General features: G+C 40.6%; 1 protein-coding gene across 2 annotated transcripts in view; it reads left to right on the top strand.

Moving 5' to 3' along the window:
• The window catches only part of PTPRG (protein tyrosine phosphatase receptor type G), an 813,122-nt gene that overhangs the window by 533,045 nt on the left and 257,729 nt on the right, over positions 1-22,348 (top strand). For both annotated transcript variants that reach the window (XM_036737740.1, XM_036737741.1), the window contains exon 5: positions 7,349-7,444. In XM_036737740.1, coding sequence (XP_036593635.1) covers positions 7,349-7,444 — 96 coding nt within the window. The remainder of the gene's footprint in view (positions 1-7,348; positions 7,445-22,348) is intronic.

Below are 22,348 nucleotides of genomic sequence, written 5' to 3'. Positions count from 1 at the left end.
TTGAGTGCATTTTAAAATTTTAATAGCTTAAAACCACACTAAGATTTTTGGAACACCCTGTATTCCATGCTTGCGCTCCTCACACCTGTTTTGCCAGAGCCATAATCAATAGATGCTTGTTGGCATTGCAGTGAAGCAAGAAAGGAGGAATTTGAATGGTCTTAGGAGAAACCTGTGTTTAGACTCTTTTAGATGATTGACTTGAAAGGAAGATAACAGTGAAAAGGAAGCAAAAGGGTTAGCTGCCTATAATTATTCATTTTCCCTAGACTATTAAAGCAGACAGTTTCAGATCTTTCTCCTGTTGCTGGTCCCTTTTGGCATGGCCATGTGAGATTCAGCCTCTGTGCATTTGTGGTCGTGTGTCGAGAGGCATGAAGGCACATGCAGAGAATAGAGCATGTATGCAGTTTAGTTCCATGGTTAGTGACTGAGTTTAGAGAGATGAGTTTGGGAGTGTATGTCTAATGGGAATCATCTCTGGGGTGGGGGAAGGAAATTTACGTGATAACTTTGTTGTGTATTTAACAGCTAGAGCAAGTTGTGCATAGTGGATTTGTGGTTTCACATGCAATTATCTCTTTTGTTGTTTTGTGTTATGGAAATGCTAATTTTATTCCATAAGGTTTTTTTAAAAATTAATAATTTTTAAGAAAGAGAAAGTATATGGCTAGGGAGGAGGCTGTCCCTGACTGATGCATCCAGTCCTGAGACCCTGTGTGTCTCTGGGTCCCAGCACTCTCCCATGCAAGCAGGATTGGATATATTAGAATGACATAGTTCTAGACCCAAGCCATCCCTGCATGGGCAATGGAGAGTGCCAGGAAGGAAACCAGTTGGACACAGAGCTGAGAGAATGATTAAGGGATGCAAAGCAAGGGAACATTAAATATGTTACAAAGACAGTGGGTGAAATGATCCTTTCTCACAACTAACTTCCATTTGAAGGAGGGATACAACAAGGGCATTTACAAATAAGTGAAAGGCAGTTAAATATGAAGATGCTCAGAGAGGGGAGGAGGCATCGGGAAAGTCTTCATGTAGAAGGTAAATGTTAGGTGCTTAATAAATGCTTGTTGATTGATTCATTGAATTTTGCCCTCCATTAGCACACATAATTGATAGTTGACTTTAAGACTCAACTGTAGCACTAAATTAATCTATCACAGGATCCTAGTTCATGAGCTAGAAGCGACCTTTGAGTCCATCTATTCCAACCCCCTCACTTTACAGATGAAGACACTGAGACCCAGAGAGGTTCAGTGATTTGACATAAAGAGTAGCAAGTGACAAAGCTGGGATTTGAACCCAGATCCTTTGACTCCAGTCCAACCCTCTTCCTACTTTACCATGCTGCCTTTGGGAGAATCCCTCCATTACCTGTGCTTCCCATCTAGTTGACCATTAAACAGTTTATTTTCTTATGACATTTCTAGTATTACACTTACTGTTTAAGGCTTGTGTTAAGAGAAGAAAAAAAACTTGTGAGAAATTGAAGGACAAATGAGAAGAGAAACTAGATGTATGTATTATCCTTGTACCCTACAATATTGTAGCAATGACTGCTGGGAACTGTATACTTAGAAAGCCCATTATTGGGCTCCCTACTACAGGAAGGGAAATGTTACATAGTAAACAGCTTCATTAAGCCTTTACCATACATTGTCTATATCTATAGTTTAGCTCCTGTGTTTTCAGCGATTAGGGCTTTTGTGATTCACTGCCAAGTGTGGTTCTATAATGCCATGATAGTGTCAAGTGATAATCATGTGGAATCTCCCCTTTGTGGAATATAAATACCATGGATAGCTAGGGAGAGAAGGAGTGATGTGATAGCAAGAGAGAGAGGAGCCAGTCAGGAGGAGGCACTCGCAAAGACTCAGTAAGGCCCAATGAAATATCCATGTGTATATCCAAGTATGCTGGAGCCAGCTCAAACCAGCTGGAAAGAGCTGGTTGTTAAATTTTCAGTATATTTACACTTGGGAAATCAGCCATAAAATCAGGACTTTACTGTTTTGTTTGTTGATTTTCTAGACTTAAGAAAGTTATGGAGAAAATGTTAACAGCCTCCTCCAGTCCCTGATTACTAAACATTTAACAGCACACCCCAGCTTCTGTCATAAAACAGAATTCTAAGCACTTAATGCAGGTTTCCCTGGCCTATCCCCCTTCATTCCCAGTGTCTGGAATGTGACTAGCTGTCTGCATTACCCACCTCCCAGGGGTGTTAGGAGGTTGAGATGGGATGGGATTTCAAACTTGCAACGACCACGTAAACATTAGTTATCATGAACAGATTCAGCACATAGTTGCCTTTGTAATGAATAGGCTTCTTCCTTGGGTTCCTAGAGGATCATGGGATCTTAGATCTGGAGCTGGAAGAGACATCAGCAGCTACTAACTCCAATCTCCTCATTTTACAGATGAGGAAACTGATGGTCAGGGAGGCACATTTCCCCAAGATCACACCATCACTTCATTAACTGGGACTTAATGAATAACCAGAGATATCCACCTTTAAAAGACAGCTGCTTATTTATACAATCCTTTTCTTTTTCTTCTTTGTTTTGTTGTTCAGTCATTTCAGTCTTGTCTGACTTCTCGACCCCATTTGGGATTTTCTTGCCAGATATACTGGAATGATTTGCCATTTACTTCTCCAGCCCATTTTGCAGATAAGGAAACCAAGGCAGACAGGGTTAAGTGACTTGCCCAGGATCCCACAGTTTGTGTGTCTGAGGCTAGATTTGAACTCAGTTCTTCCTGACTCCAAGCCCAACACTCTATCCACTGTGCCACCTAGCTGCATTTTTGTATATTGAAATATTTATGTTGGTTGATGACTGTTCAGTTCACAGTAGGTGGGATTTTTTTTAAGCTGAGGTAAATGAGTTATGATTTCATGAGAACAAGACAAGCAATCAACGGGATATAAGTAGGGAGGCCAATTGGACTTAGCACAGCCCTCTTCTCCCCTTCCCCCATCTCTCCTCCCTCCCCACCTCTCACTCTTCCCCTTACCTTACCTTTCATTGCCTCTTCTCTTCTCTCTTCCCTCTTCTTTTCTTTCTGTCCCAAGCTAACATAATTCAACAATTCGCTTTGTGGGAGACCTGTGTCTGGAAAAAAAAATAATCATCTTAGCCCCCAGTAGGGCATTCTGATAAGATCCTTCCTAATCCACATCATCCAAAAAAAAATTCTCAAAATCCCTTCCTTTTTTAAAAAAATAACCAAAGTTGTAGATGAAAGTGCCCTTGAAAACAAAACTTAAAATTCTTTCCATCCCTTGCTTCACAAGACACATATTAAACAATACTGTTTCTCTCCCTGTTTTTACTCTAGGGTTGCATTCTGCAAACAGGTCAAATTGGAGAACCTCCATTTTAACAAGGAAGTGAAATGTAATTTTCTGAATTTACTGAAAACTAAGGAGTTTCTCCCTGGCTTAGTTGAACCCAAAGCAATTCACTCAGTATTGAACGGTTTTAATTTGAACTTCAATGAATGGATTTTTCTCAGTATAAATTCATGAAGGCTAAAGCTGTCCAAACCTGGAGGCACCACATTTGTAAGAAACTGACAGAAGCAGTGGAAATTGAGGGCCTGGGGGACGGGGGGCAGGAGTGATAAGTAGAGAGTAGAGGGGGGAAGTATGCATGTTTACTTGTGTATATTGGAAAATACTCTATAATATTTCCTTAACTTCAACCCTCATCCTACCCATCTTTCCTTTCTAAGAAATTTGCTTCCTGGCAGCACTTTCAAAACCAGAATACCTCCCATTCTTAATTTGTGTTCCTTGTATTCAATATCTGTCACTGTCTTTTGACCTGCGACCTCCTAATCAGTGTGGTCTAATGAACTGCTCCAGCCAGTAAACATAGCTTAGATCTGTGTGTAAAGAGGGAACTGGGACTTTCTTTATTTAATTTCAAGTAACTGACTCAATCATGAGACCGAGAACTCTATGAAGGAAATTGGAAAGTGTCGTGCTGAGAAGTGAGAGCCAAAGAACCGGCCAGTATCAGTGGTTTTCTCTCAGGTCCAGAAGAGCTCTGAAAAATCCAGTTCTCCAGATCTTTATTGGAACTTGTAAGACAGAAGCCTAGGGGCTTTTCTCAATATTGGGTGTACAAAAAAATTCCATGATCTGATTTTTTTTGTTTGTTTCCTGAATTGATCTAAATACAAACAACTTGTGATGGTGTTAATGTTTGCCAAAATAGACTGTAAGCTAAATTGATTTATTTACTGCCTATGTAAAATAAGGAGTTATTAGGAAGGAGAATGTAACATATCAATGTTTAATGTCAGACCTCAGTTGACATCTATATAATATTTCCAGATGATTCTATTTGGACTCTTGATTAAAAGTAGAGCTGTAACTAGCTGGAGGGCAGACAGAGAGCTCACCAGGAGTACACCCCACAATACTGAAGGGTTTCTTTCCTGCTGAATGGTTAGATATCTTTGATGAGGTAGGAGACAAGATGGGAGGGGTTCAGCAGCTCAGCTACAGTGGGGGACAACATGTAGCCTCAACATGCGTTGCGATCACTAGAATATATGACCATCAGGGTTATAGTTCATACCCTAGCATGATACCAATGCTTCTAAATTTTGTTAACCTTATATTAAGTCCCATTTGTCTTGCCCTTGTTAGGACTCTGATTTAGCTATCTAAATGTATGTCATTGTGAATGTCTCCTATAAGTGTATAATTATCCAAGTATCAGTAAATGTTATAAGCCCTTCCTCAAGTGTCAATCCTGCACACACACACACACACACACACACACACACACACACACACAAATACATATCAAACATAAGCAATATGGAAGTATGTCTGATATGATGGTACATGTATAGCCTATATCAGATTGCATGCCATCTTGGGGAGGGGGAGAAATATAGAACTCATAATCTTATAAAAATGAATGTTGAAAACTAAAGATAAATAAATTATTAAAAAACGTGTAAGTAATCTATAGTCTTTTCAAATTCTCCTCAAAGATTCATTATCCACCCAGATAATCCATCTAACACACTGCCCTTATTTCCTCAAGTTCCTCAATTGCTGAGACTCAGTCTCTACCCTTATCAGCCAATGCCAGGTTAGCTACATGACAATCACTCAATTTGTTCCACTTCTCAGACTCTGCCTTTTGCCATTGCCCTCTCTGCCTGTAATCTCCTGGGCTTCCACCTCTCCTCCTTCTTTGCCATCATGCCTCTTTTTGCCCCTCATGCCCTTTCTTCCTTTGCTTCTGCTTTATTCTCTAAGTCTGTCATCCCTATTCTAGACTTCTCTTTTTAAATTTTCAATTTTCATTGATAACTTTTATTTATACACTACCTTCCTTTCTGAGTGTATCATTTGCCTTTGCCTTACCCAACAAACCATCTCTTGTAACAATGAATAAAAATGAGGAGGGAAAAAAGCAATTCTGCAAAACTGACCAGCATGCCAACCAAATTTGACAGTATCTGCAGTATTCTGCACCTACCATGCCTCACCTCTGCTAAGAAAAGAAGTAGGGTATATTTTCTCACCTCTTCTTTCTATCTGGCCTTACTCTCTTCTCTAATCGAGCTCATCTCTATGATCAGCCATGTCTACAATGTGCCCTCTTTTGTCCTTGAATGTCCCTATTCCTTGACCCTCCACCATGCCTCCGCTGTGAGTGCCCCACCACCCTTCACCCTCGGGTAAGTACAGCCATGGTCTGATCCATTTCCAAAGCTGCCAGAGGCAAGGCTGATACTGCCCTGAGTCCACTGCATATTTACGCTCTAACCCAAATGCTGTTCCAGTCCTTCTCTCTTCAGCGCCACTCCACCCACTCACTCTTCATAGCTGACCCGACTTCGGACAGGATTGACATAGACTTTTCCAGACGCTCTCCTCTAAGCCTCCAATATCTTTCCATCTTTTCCTCCCCTCCCAGTCTCAGAAGAAGTGAGGGCCCCCCTACTTGCCAAGAGAATCTATTTTTCCTCTCCCCTCTCATTGCATCCTCTCCTGCCTCCTGCACAACTGCTTTCTCAGGTACCCTCTTTGTCTCCAAATTTTAGAAAGATTAGTCAGTACCCATTACCATTGCAAAATTGCAGGACTTTGAAGCTAAAAGGGACCTTGGGGCTAATTTACCCTTCTCCCTTCTTTTTGTTGTTGTTCAATCATTCAGTCACGACCGACTCTTCATGATCTCATCTGTGAGGTTTTCTTGACAAAGATGTGGTTTTCCATTTCCTTCTCAGTGGATTAAGGCAAACAGAGATTAAGTCACTTGCCCAGGGTCGCACAGCTAGTGAGTGGCTGAGTCAGAGACCCAGCAGTCTATCCGCTGAGCCACCTAACTTCCTCCCGACCCCCATTTTAGAGAAGAGGAAATGGGCCCTGAGAGGTTAGGAAGCTAGATCACGTGATAGGCACCACTCTAATTGAATGATACCTTTCAGCTGGAGGCCTCCCTCTCCAGCGCTAGCCAAAGAAAGTGGGAATCCTGATCCTAGTACTCAAGGTCTTCCACATCCTGGTTCCAGTCTCTCTCCCTTCTACTACCCATGTGACCTTAGGCAAGTCAATTCACTTTTGGTTTTCTCATTTGTCAAGTGGAGTTAGAAGAGATAATCTTTCATGTCTTTTCCAGGGCTAATTCTAGAACTCTGACTTTGCCCACCTTCCAGGGGCATTCTAGCCTCTCTCCCTATCACTCCCTTTCATATTCTCATCGCTGAAGCTAAACAGGACTCCCAGCTGTCCCTTTCTCATACTTCTTGCCCCCTTCCCCTTCCTTGCGCCTTTCAGAAATTTCTTGTTTTCATGCCTTTTGCATTTCCAGTGCATCCCTCTTTGGAGAAGCAGGGTGGCACACAGGACTTGTATTAAGAAGACTTAGTTCAGATCGGGCATATCCATCTCCATCATTAAAAGTACTACCTTTCCCTCAAGGCCTAAGAAAGATGGTGACTTTCTTTGTACCTTTCTCTCACCACTCCCTTATCCCCATCACGATGAAAGGATTTTTCCCTCTTCAGATTTCTCGTATCACTGTGCCTTTTTTCCCCCTTTGGATTGACCATGTTCTGTATTGTAGCATAGTTAGTTACGTACACTTCACATGTTAGATAGTAACTCTGCAAAGATCTGAGTCCATTATATTGTTGTACCCATATTCCCATACCTAGAGAGCACAGTGTCTCACATTTATTAAAAGTTGGTTGAAGTTGTCGGTTGACTTGGATCCTGGGTATCAGACTTAACACAATTGACCTGAGTCAACCTGTCCAAAGGGGCGAACTCTTTAATTTTTCTTTTTTTCTTCTTTTCTAACAGATGCAGATTTATTTTTACAACCCTGATGACTTTGACAGCTTTCAGACAGCAATTTCTGAAAATCGAATAATAGGAGCCATGGCTGTATTTTTTCAGGTAAGTGAACTGGTAACTGAAATACTTTTATCCAGAGAGTTCTCAAACTACTTTTTTTTTTTCATTCATTGAATTGTTCCGTATTTAATGGATGCATCTGTTTTCTTGTTCACACCTGTCCAAATGAAAGATAGTTCATATTGTTGGATGTGTGATTTAAAATATAAATAAGTATGTTTAGAAACATAATGAAAATTTTGGCATGAATTATTCTGACTTTATGGCCACCTGACTGGTACACAGATTGGAGAGCACATCTTACTTCTTGGCTAAAGCTTGTGAAGCAGGTTCTCTTAGCATATTAAGAAGCTGATGTAAGAAGTGGTTTTCTTGGGGGTGACTTTAAAATTAGACCTTGCTTGTGAGTAGATTAATAAATAGCATCAGGAGCTTTTGTCGAGACCCTCTTTCCCCCCTCCCTTCCATTTCCATGGCAACTTAAGTTTTTATTGAGACCAGATTTCCACGTCAGTGAATTTATGTACTCCCTTTTAAAAAATGTATTTTCCTGAGATGAATGTTCATTTCACCAATGTGTTGGTTCAGCACCCAAAGAGCTCTGCTGTACTCCACAGAATGGGTTGCTGATCATGCCATGTAGCCAAGTCCAATCAAAGGATTGTCAGGCAGGGTGGTTTCGACATGTAGATGAGAAGAAGGGTTGTGGTTTTGGAGTGGAAGATGGGTGGAGAGAAACGTATCAAGATGGCTTTCAAAGACCAGTGAGTATCAAAATGGGCTAAAGCGTGAGTTAAGACATATAGCCAGATAGAACTTTGCAAGGTATATGTAATAGGAACTTACTTTTGGTGGGCCAAAGAAAGCTCTAAAAAATACCTGGTTCGGAACATATCACAGGTGATCTTTCTCATCTCCTGTTAACTTAGGCATTGAAAGCCAATATCTGTAAGCTCTTGTAGAAAAACAAGAATTTGTTCATCTTGAATTTAAGGAAGAAACAGACCATTTTGTTTTCTTTTCGAATGGCTCATTCTACTTCTGTCACGATGTCAAGACTGGCTGGGAATGTTCTCTATAGGTCTTCTTCCCTCTCCCACCACATTTCCTCTTTTCCTTCTTAGAGTGGTGCAGTAGGAAGTATACTGAGTTCAAATCCTATCTCTGATACTGACTTCATGTGTGATGTGGGACAAATCCTTTATCCCTTGTAGACCCTACTGCCACATCTCTAAAATGAAGAGATTAGACTCCGTAGCCTCGGGGGTCCTTTCTAGCTTTAAATCTGTGCCCTGATGACTTTGATCCTATGATCCCCTGCGGCATCTTGAGCAAATGAAATAGGCTGTTTGAAAAGCATGAAGTTATGGGGGTATGGATAGGCTAGGTTTGGCTAGGAAGTAGAGCTGGAGGCCTGAGAGGAAGACAATTTACCCCAACACCTTCAATATGATCTTTCTTCTTCTGTCCCATCAGTCTCAAAAGAAGGCAGGAGGTACTGTTAAGCAAGCCAGGTGGCATTTGTTGAGAAATTATTTCTTACCATAGTGTAGTCAATCAACAAGCCAATAATAACAATAGCATTCACGTAGCTCTTTAAGGTTTGCAAAGCACGTTACAGATGTCATCTCATTTTATCCCCACAACAGCCCTAGGAAGTAGGTGCTTTTATTATCCTGATTTCACGGATGAGACTGGGGCAGACAGACTTGCCTAGGGTTACACAGCTCTAAGTGTCTGAGGCCAGATTTAAACTCAGGTCTTCCTGATTCCAGGGTAGCTGGGTGATGCGTTGGATAGAGTGGCAAATCTGGAGTCAGGAAGACTCATCTTCCAGAGTTCAAATCTGGCTTCAGGCACATCCTAGCTGCGTGACCCTGGGCAAGTCACTTAACCCTGTTCTGCCTGTCAAATGAGCTGGAGAGGGAGATGGAAAATCACTGAAGTATCTTTGTCAAGACAACCCCAAATGGGGTCATGGAAGTCAGACATGACTGAAAAAAGGACTGAACGACAACTTCTTGATTCCAGGTCCTATACTATATCCACTGAGCCACCTAACCCCCTCTATTGGGGCACTATGGAGTGGTGGATAGAATGCTGGCTTGGAAACAAAGAGGACCTGAGTTCCCATCACCTCTGACACAGACTAGCTCCCTGAACCTGGGCAAGCCACTTAACCAATCAATTTTCTAGGCAGCTTTCTAAGACTAGAAGGGACCAATATATGTTGGTAAAGGGAGTTTCTTTTCCTGGAAGTTCTCAATACTAATAAAATCATATGTCTAATCCCTGTCCACTATCCCCTATGGTACAGTAAAATATTTCTGTTGAGAAATCAACAGGGGAGGCAGTGTAGAATATTGAGCTTTGGAGTCAAATGAACTGGATTGGAATGCTACCTCTGAGGATTCCAAGCCTGATGACCGTGGCCAAATCCCTATTTTTTAATTTCAAAAATGAAGCAGTTGGAAAGAATCCTGGATTTGGAGTTAAAGGACTTGGGTTCAAATCCAAAGTCTGCCCCTTACTACTTCTGTGACCTTGGGAAGCCATTTGCCCTTCCTAGTTGTCAGTCTCCACATCAGCTCATTCATCGAGATACCCTCTGAAATTCCTTCCAGTTCTAAGCCTGTGACCCCCGACCTAAGCTTCTAAGGCAGAATCTCTTCCTATACAAAAAACCTAAGGCCAATATTTATCCCTAAATGTTTGTTTCCTGAACTATCGACACCAAATAGTGAATAGAGAGAAATAGAACTCTGTTCCTTGCACAGATACTCCATCTCCTACTTCAGAATTTTTTTTATTGGCTGTTCCTCATGTCTGGAACATTTCCAATTCATCCCTCCCTCTTAGGTTCTCTGGCTTCCTTCAATTCCCAGCTGAAATCCCACCTTCTATAGGAACTTTTCCTGATCCCTCTTAATTCTAGGGCAATTCCTCTTTTGATTTTCTCCAGTTATCCTATCGATGCTATGTTTGTACAAAGTTGTTTGTATGTTGTTTCCTCTATTAGACTGTAAGCTCCTTGAGAGCAGGGACTGTTTTTGTCTTCCTTTGTATCCCCAGCACTTGATATAGTGCCTGACACATAGTAGCTACTTAATAGATGCTAGGCTACTGCTGTTCTAGTTTTAATGGAGCTTAGATGGGGTGGTTTCCTTTATGCTATCTTAGGCATTTTGAGCTATTTCACAGGTGAGTCAGGTATCCCTCTGTTTGACAAGAGTGAACACACCTGTTCTAACCTAGGGTTCTATGCAAATGACTGAAGAGGGCTCACCTTATCTAAGGACCTCCAGACCCACCAGGATACACTCTGGCCATTTTCCTGCCTTGCACATTCCACCCCCACCCCCATCTTGCCCTTGGATTAGCAATTAAATCAACATTAACTGCCATTTCTCGAAACGATATCAATTCCCCTAATACTCCACTTACCAGACCTGTGACTACTCAAACCAAGATACCCCAACCTGGCTACCATTCCCTATCTATGTTATCTTCCCCTAGTAAAATGTAAATTCTTTGAGGAGAAAGAATATCTTGCCTTTTGAATTTGAATCCCCAGTGCTTTGCAAGGTACCAGAAGCATAGTTAAGTGTTTAATAAAAAGCTTTTTCATTTATTGGCTAGTATGTGGTGAGTAAAGAAAAAGCATTATTGTTATTTCATTATGATAGAATCTTGCAATCCCTCACTCAGTGATCTGTGAAATCTGAGCCTGTTGACTCTAATGGTTAAATCTGGGAGTCTGAACTTCCTTTCATGTTTTAACAAAGAATTTTTGATATAGTAAAGCCTCTCTAATTCAGACTGCACATATTCGGAATTTTGGTGTAAAAGAAAAAGGGTGCTGGCTTAAAACTCCCTTTTCCCCCTAGCTGGGAAAAGATTTTTTTTAAATTGTAATTGAAATTGAGATTTGGGTAAGATTTTAACCTCTCCAGAAAAATAAGCCTTTTAGAGATAATTTTAAAAAATCTTGTTATGCTAATTCTAAATCATTCTTATCTATTTTTTAAAGGAAGTTCTGTTAAGAACTTTTGCTAGACCACACACACACACACACACACACACACACACACACACACACACATATATATATATTTATGTGTTTTTATAGGAGATTATATATGTATGTTTGTGTCTGTGTGTGTGTCTACATCTCTGTGTGTATACATATGTTGGGGTGTGTGTGTTTATGTGTATGTGTGCGTGTGTATCCTTGTTGGTTGTGCGTACTTGAAAATAATAAATTCGAGCAACAACTCTGGTGTCACTCCTAGCTAGAGAGCTGGCTTCAGAGCCTGAAAGACCTGAGTTCAAGTCTAATCTTTGACGCATCCTGGCTGTGTGGCCTTAAGCAAGTCACTTAAGCTATTAGTGGCTCAAACAATTCACTAAGACACATATCTACTACAGACTCCCCACAGCAATGATACCAAAAGTCTGGACCAAAAAAATGTAATCAAACTTCATTTTTTTCCACAGTATTCTGTAATTTATACCTTACCTTACGTGTGCACCTTACTTAAAGTCAACTAACCTTGGAAAATCAGGGTTTTATATAAAAGATAAAATTGAAGAATAACATTTATTTTTTCAAAAGATTCATAGTCAAATTTAATTTACAAGTTTTGACTTAACCCTCTAATTGCCTGGGTACCCTTGTAATTCAGAATGACGTCCCTCACACTTGGTCTGAATTAGTCACTTTTCACTAGCTTAGTAGTTTTGCTTAATAACCATTTGAACTTGATCTTGCAAAGGTTTGAATTAGTCATTTATTTTGTATTAAGAAGCCCAGGCCCAGACTGAGCTTTTTTCCTAACTATCTAACAACTTAGTAGCTGTAAGTTGGCAGTTGATGGTTGTTTCATCTCACATTCCTTTATCCTGTCAACCGTTTGGCATTTTCATTTTATAGCTTTGGGTATCTTGCATTTCCATGAAACATAAAATTAATGTTTAATTTATGATTTCTTGGGAAGTTCCTGTTCATATCTTTCAAAGCCAGGATACAATTAGCATTTGAATGTCTGAAATTGTATTTTTACATCCTGTCTGCTTCTGAACTTTGAGGGGTACAAATATATGATTCTTTAAAAGTAGCTGCATTTTAAACCATGGTGCTTTCCAAGGGTTCCTTCTACCTTGCCGCTGCTCCTTCTGGGTATTACTTGTGTTCCAAATGTAGCTACTTCAGAATCATTGCATCAGACAGAGATATGCAATTTTTATAAGGTGTGCACCCAGAGATCTGGGCCGTAGGCATATTTTTCAAACATTGAAAGAATAAATACACAGTATGCTTGATTTATTTATGGGTTGTCTTTTTTAGTATTTCTTTCTGACACCCTAACTTAGACAACTGTATTGGCTGCCTCATAATTTACATGTTTGCTGTGCAGCTGTAACATAGATTTTTGAGACTCTTCACTCCCGTACATTTTTATTTGTAGCCAGAATAGGAATGTGCTAACTAGTTCAGCACTGTTGTCCATATTTAAGTCATTGGCATCCTCTCTGCATCTGCTGCCATTGCCGAGTTGAAAGTCAAGCCGCCATATGGACATTCTCTCAGTCTACCAATCCTTTCTTTCATTTCATGTCACAGTTACAGGATGCATAATCGTTAGAGAGTATTGTCTGTATGGTTTTGGTTTAACTGAATGGCCAAGCCTAGGGGAATTGCTAAAAATTAATAAAATAAAGAGGGTCTTTTCCTCTCTCTCCTCTCCAATTCATCTTGCTCTTTATTCCAAGGGCCCCCCCTTCAACTTCTATTAAAACAAAAATGCCCAGAAGATGTATTGATCTTATATGTCACTCAGAAATGTACCTTTCTAAAGATGATTTTAAACTACAAAATGTCATGTTAACATGAGGAACCACCATTATCACATCATTCCTACTTGGAGAATTCCAAAGCTTGCTATTAGCACCCATACACGTATGTCTTTGCCAAGGCCTAAATGAGAAAGAGAACTGAATTTTCATTTAAGGAAAACATGAGGAGGCCTTCCTTGTTTTGGCTAGCAATAAAAAACCCTTCAGAGCCAAAAAATTGCTATATGATTTCTTTAGAGATAGAAAGGCAGGGTCAAGGACCTGTGAGACTGCTACTTTCTGGTTTTTAATAAGCCAGGAAGGATAGAGAACTGAGTTGGAAGCAAAAAATGGTAGCTGTAGAAGGGGGAAAAAAGACACACCAAGTCCTGGGGCTGATCTCAGAAGGAAAGAAGGGAGAGGAGAGGAGCCAGTCTAGACTAAGCCTTCTGTGTGTTTACCCTGGCAGACAGGCCCAGTTCCTGAGAGGTCCTCACCTCCTGAAATGCTGGAGGAACCCTACAGGTGTCCTTTCTTTCAGCAGTGGAATTGGAGGCAAAGAGGGAAGCTGCTCATGAATGAATGAATCATCTGTGAAGTATGGAGAAAGAGCACAGGGCCAGGCTTGGACTTTGGCTCTCAAGATCATAAGTAAAGAATCAGAAGGGACCTCTTCTAGAGGCTTGGGAATATTTAATGATTTTCCCAGTCATGAATGTAACAGCTCACATTTATATAGGGCAGCTAGCCAGCCTCAAGCATTTTCTACCTGTGTGACCCTGGGCAAGTCACTTAATTCTATTTGCTTCAGTTTTCTCATCTGCAAAAAGAGGTAGAGAAGGAAATGGCAAACCACTCCAGTGTCTCTGCCAAGAAAACCCCAAATGGGGTCATGAAGAGTTGGACACAAGTGAAATGATTGAACAGCAAAAATGAACTGGAGAAGGAAATGGCAGACCACTCCAGTGTCTTTGCCAAGAAAAACCCCAGAATGGGTCACGAATTGTCAAACACAACTGAAGTGATTGAAGCACAACGAAGTCCTTACTTAGCACTTTGAGACTCACACAGTATCTTACCTTTGTTAGCTCATTTGATCCTCACACCAACCTTGGGATGTAGATGCCGTTATTACGTCCATTTTATGGATGGGGAAGCTGAGGTTGAGGGGGGTCGAGTGACTTGTCCAGCTTCACGTGGCTAGTAAGTGCCTGAGGCTGGATTTGAACTGAAGTCTTCCTGATGTCAACTCCAGGGCTTTGTCCATTGTGCCAGCCAGCATTTAGACCTGGGGTCCCATGACTCCAACCCTTTCATTTCACAGGTGAGGGGAGTAATGATGCACCCCGAGGTTACATAGGTGGAAAATGATAGCCAGGGAGGTAACAGAAGGAGATGAGTTCCTGGAATTCTGAAAGCACTTCCCACAGAAGCAGTGTCCTATACGGTGGTTGTTCTGTAGTGTAATTATGGCTTAAACAGGTTTTTGTGGGCTAGCCTGGGATCCATCCCAACCACCCTGTGTAACATGGTTTCAATGAGGAAATGCCTCAGGAGTTTCACAAATGAACTTTGGGGATGAAACATTTCCTTGGAATTAACAATTGCCTCTTTTGAGGGTGGGCAAAGGGATGTGTGTGTGTGTGTGTGTGTGTGTGTGTGTGTATGTGTTTGTGTTGTGTATGTGCATGTAAAAAAAAAATATCACTTCTTAGACAGGAGGATAGCCCCAAGCTCCCATCAATTTACCACCCTCCTCCCTCCCCAGCAGCCCATATTTGGCCACCAGACAGCTCACATTTTCCACATCCTTGGTTTTATCTAGTTAAAAGTTCAATTCTTTCACTGCATTACCTCCAAATACAAGGCACCGTGTTCTGGATTGATTAAGAACACTTCTTTTAATACACACATGAAAATTAAAGTACATATGTTCCTCCTTACCTTTTTTAACAGCTAACTGATTTGATAGGATTTTCCATTAACTGAAGGCCAGAACCATTCTCACTGTTTTAATGCAACATTTGCAGTAGATTTGTGGGTGTGCAGTCTTGAAATTATGGGCTCCTATGTGTTTCCTGTGAGTCTCCTGTTTGCAAATGGCCTTTCATTCAGGTTTCCTTCTTAGTGGACTTTAGGAAGAATCATATCATTATTGGTGAAGTATGATGTGATTAAGGGACTTTCAGTGCTGTGAATGTGGCCATAGGAAAATTCTCTCTAATGAAATCATTCCACTTCAAGGACACCTGCTAAGTACGGGGAATCTGAGCTTCGCAGAATGGTAGAATTTAAAACTTTCTTTTGCCATCATTTCTGATAAGAATTTTGGATTTGGAAGAGGATATTCTTACCTGAAAGGTGAAGAAACTGAAGCCTGGAGAGAGGTTTAGAGACTGAGCCAAGGTCATATGGCTAACCTGATCTAAGATGGTAAACATGTTCTACACAGACCACATTCTACAAAAGCCAGTGTTGTGTTCTTTCTAGGGATTTTTCCTATTGTTTTTAATGTTGGACTCAGTGGCAAAGCTTGTTTTCTCTCATCTCTTCTTTGGACACAACAAGGCGTTATTCCTGAATGGGATGAGGACAAGATGATCCATTTGCTGCTTTCCCATAATTCTCGACTTTATTTTATCCATTAGTAGACGCACACCCTGAGGTTGTACACAAATTCTCCTTTCTTCACGTGTGGCAATGATAATAGCAGTCCACATGTTTCACTTAGAGGTTAAAATCAGGCTCTTCCTCAGCCAACATCTGGGAGTTTGTATAATTTAATAGATACCAGTCGATCAACAAGCATTTACTAAGCACCTAATATGAGGCAGCTGGGTGGCTCCCTAACCTCAACACAAGTCCTGGTACGTAAAGAAGGGGAAAGGGAACAAGCATTTATTAAGCTAGGAATGGAGTTAGAAAGACCTGAGTTCAAATCCGACCTCAGACTCTAACTGTGTAACTCTGGGTAAGCATGTCTCTCTGCCTCAGTTTCCTCAACTGTAAAGTGGGGATAATAATAGCAAGCACCTCCCAGGGATGTTGTATGAATCAAATGAGATAGTATTTGTAAAGTGCTTCCTTAGCACAGTGTCTGACACATATTTGTTGTTATTGTTGAGTCAATTCAGTCATGTCCAACTCTTCGTGACCCCATTTGGGGTTTTCTTGGCAAAGATACTGGAGTGGTTTGCCATGTCCTTCTCCAGATCGTTTTACAGATGAGGGAGGGAGGGAGACAGGGTTAAATGACTTGTCTAGGGTCACACAGCTAATAAGTGTCTGAGGCCAGATTTGAAATCAGATCCTCCTGACTCCAGGGCCGGCACTCTGTCCACTGTGCAACCTAGCTTCCCTCTGACACATAGTAGGTGCTTAATAAACGCTTGTTCCCTTTTCCCTTCTTTATACACCAGGCCTTGTACTGAGACTAGGGATCGAAAGACACAGTGCCTGGAACGTTGTAGGTACTTACTTAATAAATACTTGGTTCCCTTCCTCTTTCCTATTCGTGTGACCCTAAGATGAGGCAGGGATTCAAAGACAGTGACTGACATGTCTGTTCCTCTTTCCTATGTGCTGGATCCTAAGATGAGGCCAGGAATCCAAAGACTGAAACTATCCCCACCTTCAGAGAGCTTCTATTCTATCCAGGGAGACATATATTTACAAATGCTGGTCTGACTATAAATTATTAAGACCACATTGAACAGCCATATTTGAATTTATCCAAATGAGTGTTGGCCTTCAAAATACCAGATTTTTTTTCCAGTGTTGGAGACTTTTACTGGTGATTGAAACTTACTTAAGTGATATTTCTATTACTAAAAATGTTTTAACTCTCTTGATATTGTCTTCTGGAAAGTTAGGTTGGTGTAGCATAGAACACCATCCAAAAATCAAATCTTCCTCCAGGGAATGGAAATTTGCCACTGCCGAAGAAAAGAGCAGTGATGCAATATAATACCCAAGAGCTCTGCTCTATGTCAAGAGATCAAGATTCAGGATCTGCTTGTGATAACTACTGGCTTCGTGAGCCCCATGTAATCCCTTATCCTCCCAATCCTAAGTCATTTCTTAAGTTGCTGAGAAGTACCAATCTGTAAGACTGGAGGGGGCTTCCACACTGGAAGTTCTCTACATGGATGAAATAACAGAGACAGTCCAACAGTAACAAAACTAAATGATATTCAAAAGAATGAACCAGAAGCCCTAAGGGAAATTAAAAAAAAAAAACAACTTTATCTTGTGAATTAGCAACATCATTGTAATATGACCAGCGTCGTAAGGGGATGCCACTTATCAACTTCTGGTCTCTGTCTTTCAGCATGCAGCGTAGACAGGTTTTAAAAGTTCATAAACTATATAGATTAATATTGTCCGGCCTCCAAGCATGTTTACAATAAAATTTACATACATACATAAAATTTACCTGCCTTTTCCATAAGTATTCTAGCAGTAAATCTGAGAGGTCTACGCCAACTAAGATTAAACAATTATCCATGGAATTTGATTAAGGTAGATAGCTCACATGGATCATTCAGGGCAAAAATTCCATTTTTCCATAAAAAGATCAAGACTTAAGAGGTAGGGTGATTTGCCTAATATTACCTAGCTAGTAAGTAGCCTCATCTGTAAAAATATGTATCATAATATGTATTAGCTACCTCACAGATCTCTTGTGGATTAAGTTCATTGTATGTGCATTAAGCAAAGGTGCCAAACATGCAGATGGGCCACAACATTTCCAGATGTGGCCCAAACCAGGTTAAAGTACAATTCCTATCTGATTTTACTGTGTTGATGTATTAACAGAAAATTTACATAAACATGTGGTATTGGGTTTCTCCTAAGAAGAGGTCTTCAAGCAAAGATTTGGTGCCCACTTGACAAGTATCTTATAGAAAGGATTCTTTTTCAGTCATGAGTTAGACCAGATTTTCTCCAAGGTCCCTTCTAGCTCTGAAATTCTATGATCAATCATTCCATCAATAAGCATTTATTAAGTATTTACTGTATGCCAGGCACTGTGCCAGGTGCTGGGATATAAAGACAAAAATGTCCTCAAGAAGCTTTCAGTCTAGACAGGGAAGAACCACATGTGTATGTGTATTTACACTCCTCTGCACATGTAAAATATACCTATATACATAAATATACACACAAAAATAGAGGGAAATAAAATGGTTTATTTCCATAACGTTACATATAAATATATATATAAGAAAATTTACATATATGTATATAGATATAGACATCTATTAAAATAATTTTAACGGCAATTTGGTGTCTCCATTTTTTGAGAGACATTTGATAAAATATTGGTCTCAAAGTGAGCAGAGATTTGGGTTCAAATCCCACCCTTGTTGCATACTGGCTATGTCACCAGCTAGTCATTTCAGCTTTTGAAGTTTCAGTTTCCTGGTCTGTAAAATGAGGCTTCTGCCATTGCCAGTAGTACTGACCTCACAGGATTGCTGTGAAGCTTAAATGAGATAATCTGTGCTTGCAACCCCAAAGTTCTCTGTAAATACCAGCTGTTGCCCAAAAAATAATTGCGGTAGTTCTCCTTTTTGCTTTTGGCAGGATTGTTCTGGCTCAGGTATCATCATAATGTGTAATCATAAGGGCAGAATCGTGGGTCATGATTGAATATTTCCATTGTTACCTGGCCACAATGCAGACTGATTCAGTTAATTCCTGTCAGATTTTGACCACCCAAATTTCTCAGCTTTTGCTCCCAGAGACCAATTTATAAATTCAGTTTGTTCTCTCATGCCCTGGACCTTTGAGCATTGATTATCAGAATCAAAGATTTAGAGCTGAAAAGAAACTTAGAAGCCATCTAGTAAATTTAACACCTTCATTTTTCAAATGAGGAAACTGAGGCCCACAGAAATTAAGTGATTTGCCTATGGTCACAGAGAGTTGGGATTTGACCCCAGAACCTCAAACTCCAAAAGAAAAACTGATATGAATAAATAGTATTATTGTAAATAGATTGTCAAAATGACGTAGAAGACTGAACAATTACTTGGTAATTGATTAATATGTAAGTTACCTAAACATGTTGATTAAACCTAATAAAATTCTGATTGCTCAGAACTGCAGTTATTTTGAGTTGGACCATCTGGGCAATTCCATATATGCTGATTTAGACAGAACCCAATGGATGCTAGAAGAGCAATGGACGTGGAGTGAGGAAATCTGGGTTCTACGCTTCGTGTTAGCCAAAAGACCCTGTGAAAGGTGCTTCATCCCTCTAGGCCTCATTTTTCTCATCTGTAAGACAGAAATAATAATAGTTCCTACCTCAAAGAAGTGGGAAGAAAACTGTTCTGTTAAATGTCATGCTTTGTGTAAATATCGGTTGTTATCATTATTAGCGATGCTAATGCTGGTACAATTCCAAAACAGAATTTATATTAAGCATCAGCTATATTTCAGGCACCATCCTGGGTGCAAGGGAAGCCAAAAAATAAACCAAAGAAATAGCCCCTGGCTTCAAGAATCTTACATTCCACCTGTGCAGAACACACATTGAGATCTGCGCCACCAGGACAGCTTTACTCTTGTTCTCGTATCATATTGACAGGTTATAATTTTCCAAGATGAGCATAGTAAAATGCACCATTACCTGTAACTCTCTTTATCTCTTTACTAATTCATCCTATCAAGACCACTATTGGCATTTTCATTCCCCTCTTTCTATTCCTTGAAGCTATATTTAAAATGGACCCTTGCTCTCAGATTGTGTCTTTTGTGTGATCTCTACATTCTCCAGCCCTGTGTTTATTATCAGGAATGATTTTTTTCAATATTTTTCATTCCTTCTTGTAGATTGCTAACCCCTGGGCAGGTACCTTGAAAGTGGTATTCTAAGGTTTTATTAATTTAGATTCTACTTACTCAAACTTCTTGTTCCTCTGGGGAATCATAGATTTGGATCTGGAAGGGACAAGAAAAGTCATCTAGTCTCCCCCCTCATTTTACAGATGAGAAGCCTGGAAAGCTTGCTTTCATGGGATCCCATAGACAGAAAGTGACAGGGATTGAACCCTAGTCCACTAATGCCACATCTGGAGTTCTCTCCACCACTCTGCCACGTCAAGTCATTTCTCTTTGCACTGTGATCAAAGACCAAATTAAATCAATTGCTGCTGTGAACAAGATTACAATATGGGAAGGGAGAACGGTTAACCTGAGAGGGGAAAATGTTTTTCATCCAGTTTTATTATACCTATTTTATATCAACAGCTTGCTCATTGCTGGTGAGCCATAGCATTGGATTCGTTCAAACAGGTCTATGGAACCTCCACATGAAATTATTTGTTTTTTTTAAGTTATTAGTACATTTTACTGCATGTCCTCGAGAATGATAAAAATGCCTTTCTTCATAACCTGGGCTCAGATGCTGGCTTTTAATACAGATCACAGAGTGTAAGCCCCTTGAGGATGGGAAGTCTTTGTTTAGGTGTTTAGCGAATGCTTATGGTTTGATTGATACTACCAACATGGACTTTTACTTCTGTGGGCCTCAGTTTCCTCATCTGTAAGAGGAGTACATTGGACTAGATGGCCTCAAAGGTCTTTCTAAAGTCCCAGCTCTAAAACCGTTTGCTACCTTTTACACGACAAAGACCTTCTGCTGATTCACATAGTGCCTTCCCACCCAACATGGCCCGAATTAGTGCGAAAAGTGACTGTATTTTTTTTTCCCATAGTGTTTTCAAGAATAGAACATTCAAACTGGCTCAGCCCCTTGAGCAACATTATAATGAGGTTTCGGTAAAAGCATTCTAATTTTAGCCACCCTCTAAAGGTGGTTGGCAGGCTCCAGTTTTATTTTTTTTCTCCCTGAACTGATTATAGGGTTTTAGAGCCAGATGCTTCAGACTGCACACTGTTCCCTCAGAGGTGATCCTTAAACGTTTTTGTGAAAGGAAAGGGGTGCGTGAGGTCACATCCTTGCTCATGGGGCCCCGTAATGCTCTCTTTTCTAGGCACTCCACCTAGGGCCCCAAATCTCTTCCCATTATCTTACAGGTAGAAAGTGATCCAGTGGGTTAACGTCTGGAAAGCATTTTGCAAAACCATCAAGCATTGAGGGAAGGTGAATTGTTATCATTATTCATTTACCACCTTCACCCTCCAAGGCCTCAGCTGGGTTCCAACAGGATAGCTTCACCTTCCCCAAAGAGGAGGCAGAAATACAATAGAAACAGCAGCCTCTGGGCTGGGTGGATGGGTGACTTTGGTCAACCTCCGTTGCCTTAGCTGTAAAAAGAAGGAGTTGGATTAGCTGGCATCTGAAGTCACTGCCAGCTCTAAATCTCTGATATCATACTTGACTTCAGCTCACCTGTGAGCTCCAAAGTGATCTTTCTGAAGTGCAGGTCTGGCAATATCAACCCCCCAACTCAATAAACCACAGTGGTTCCCTTTTTTCCACAGGATCAACTATAAAAATCTTTTCTTTGGCTTTTAGAGCTGTCCACAACCTACCCCGCTCTGACCTTTCCAATCTTCTTACACTTTCTTCCCTTCTGTGTCTTCTCTTATCTAGTGACACTGGCCATTTTGCCATTCCTCACACAAGATTCCATTTCCCAACCCAGTGCCTGCCTATTCACTGTTTATCCCCCAGGCCTGGAATGTTCCCATGTTCCCCCTCCTCAATTTGTGTTCCTGGCTTCCCCATCTTAAATCTCACCTTCTGCAATAGTCTTTCCTGGTATTCAGTCCCCTTCCCCATCCCCTCTCTTAGTGCCCTCACTCTGAGACTGCCCCAGGTTTACACTGCCCATCTTTTATATTTATAACTATTTACATGTTATCACCCCCACTAGAATGGAAGCCCCTTGAGGACAAGAGCCATGTTTTTTTTTTTACTTTTTTTGGTAGCTTCATCTCTTAGCACAATTCTTGGCACATAGTATTTGCTTAATAAATGTTTATTGAGGATGTTGATGATGATGAAACAATGGAGTTGAAAAAGATGACCCCCAAGATCCTCCTGTTAGCTTGACATCTATAACTGTATGACATGCCCTGTTGAAACCAAGACATCACTTCAACCACGTGCCCCATGATTGGAGAGGTCCTGTG

The sequence above is a fragment of the Trichosurus vulpecula genome, chromosome 9 (genome assembly GCF_011100635.1).
Source record: "Trichosurus vulpecula isolate mTriVul1 chromosome 9, mTriVul1.pri, whole genome shotgun sequence".
Lineage (NCBI taxonomy): Eukaryota > Metazoa > Chordata > Mammalia > Diprotodontia > Phalangeridae > Trichosurus > Trichosurus vulpecula.
Note: the sequence above shows the minus strand (reverse complement) of the source record. Positions and strands in the feature narration are given on the sequence as shown.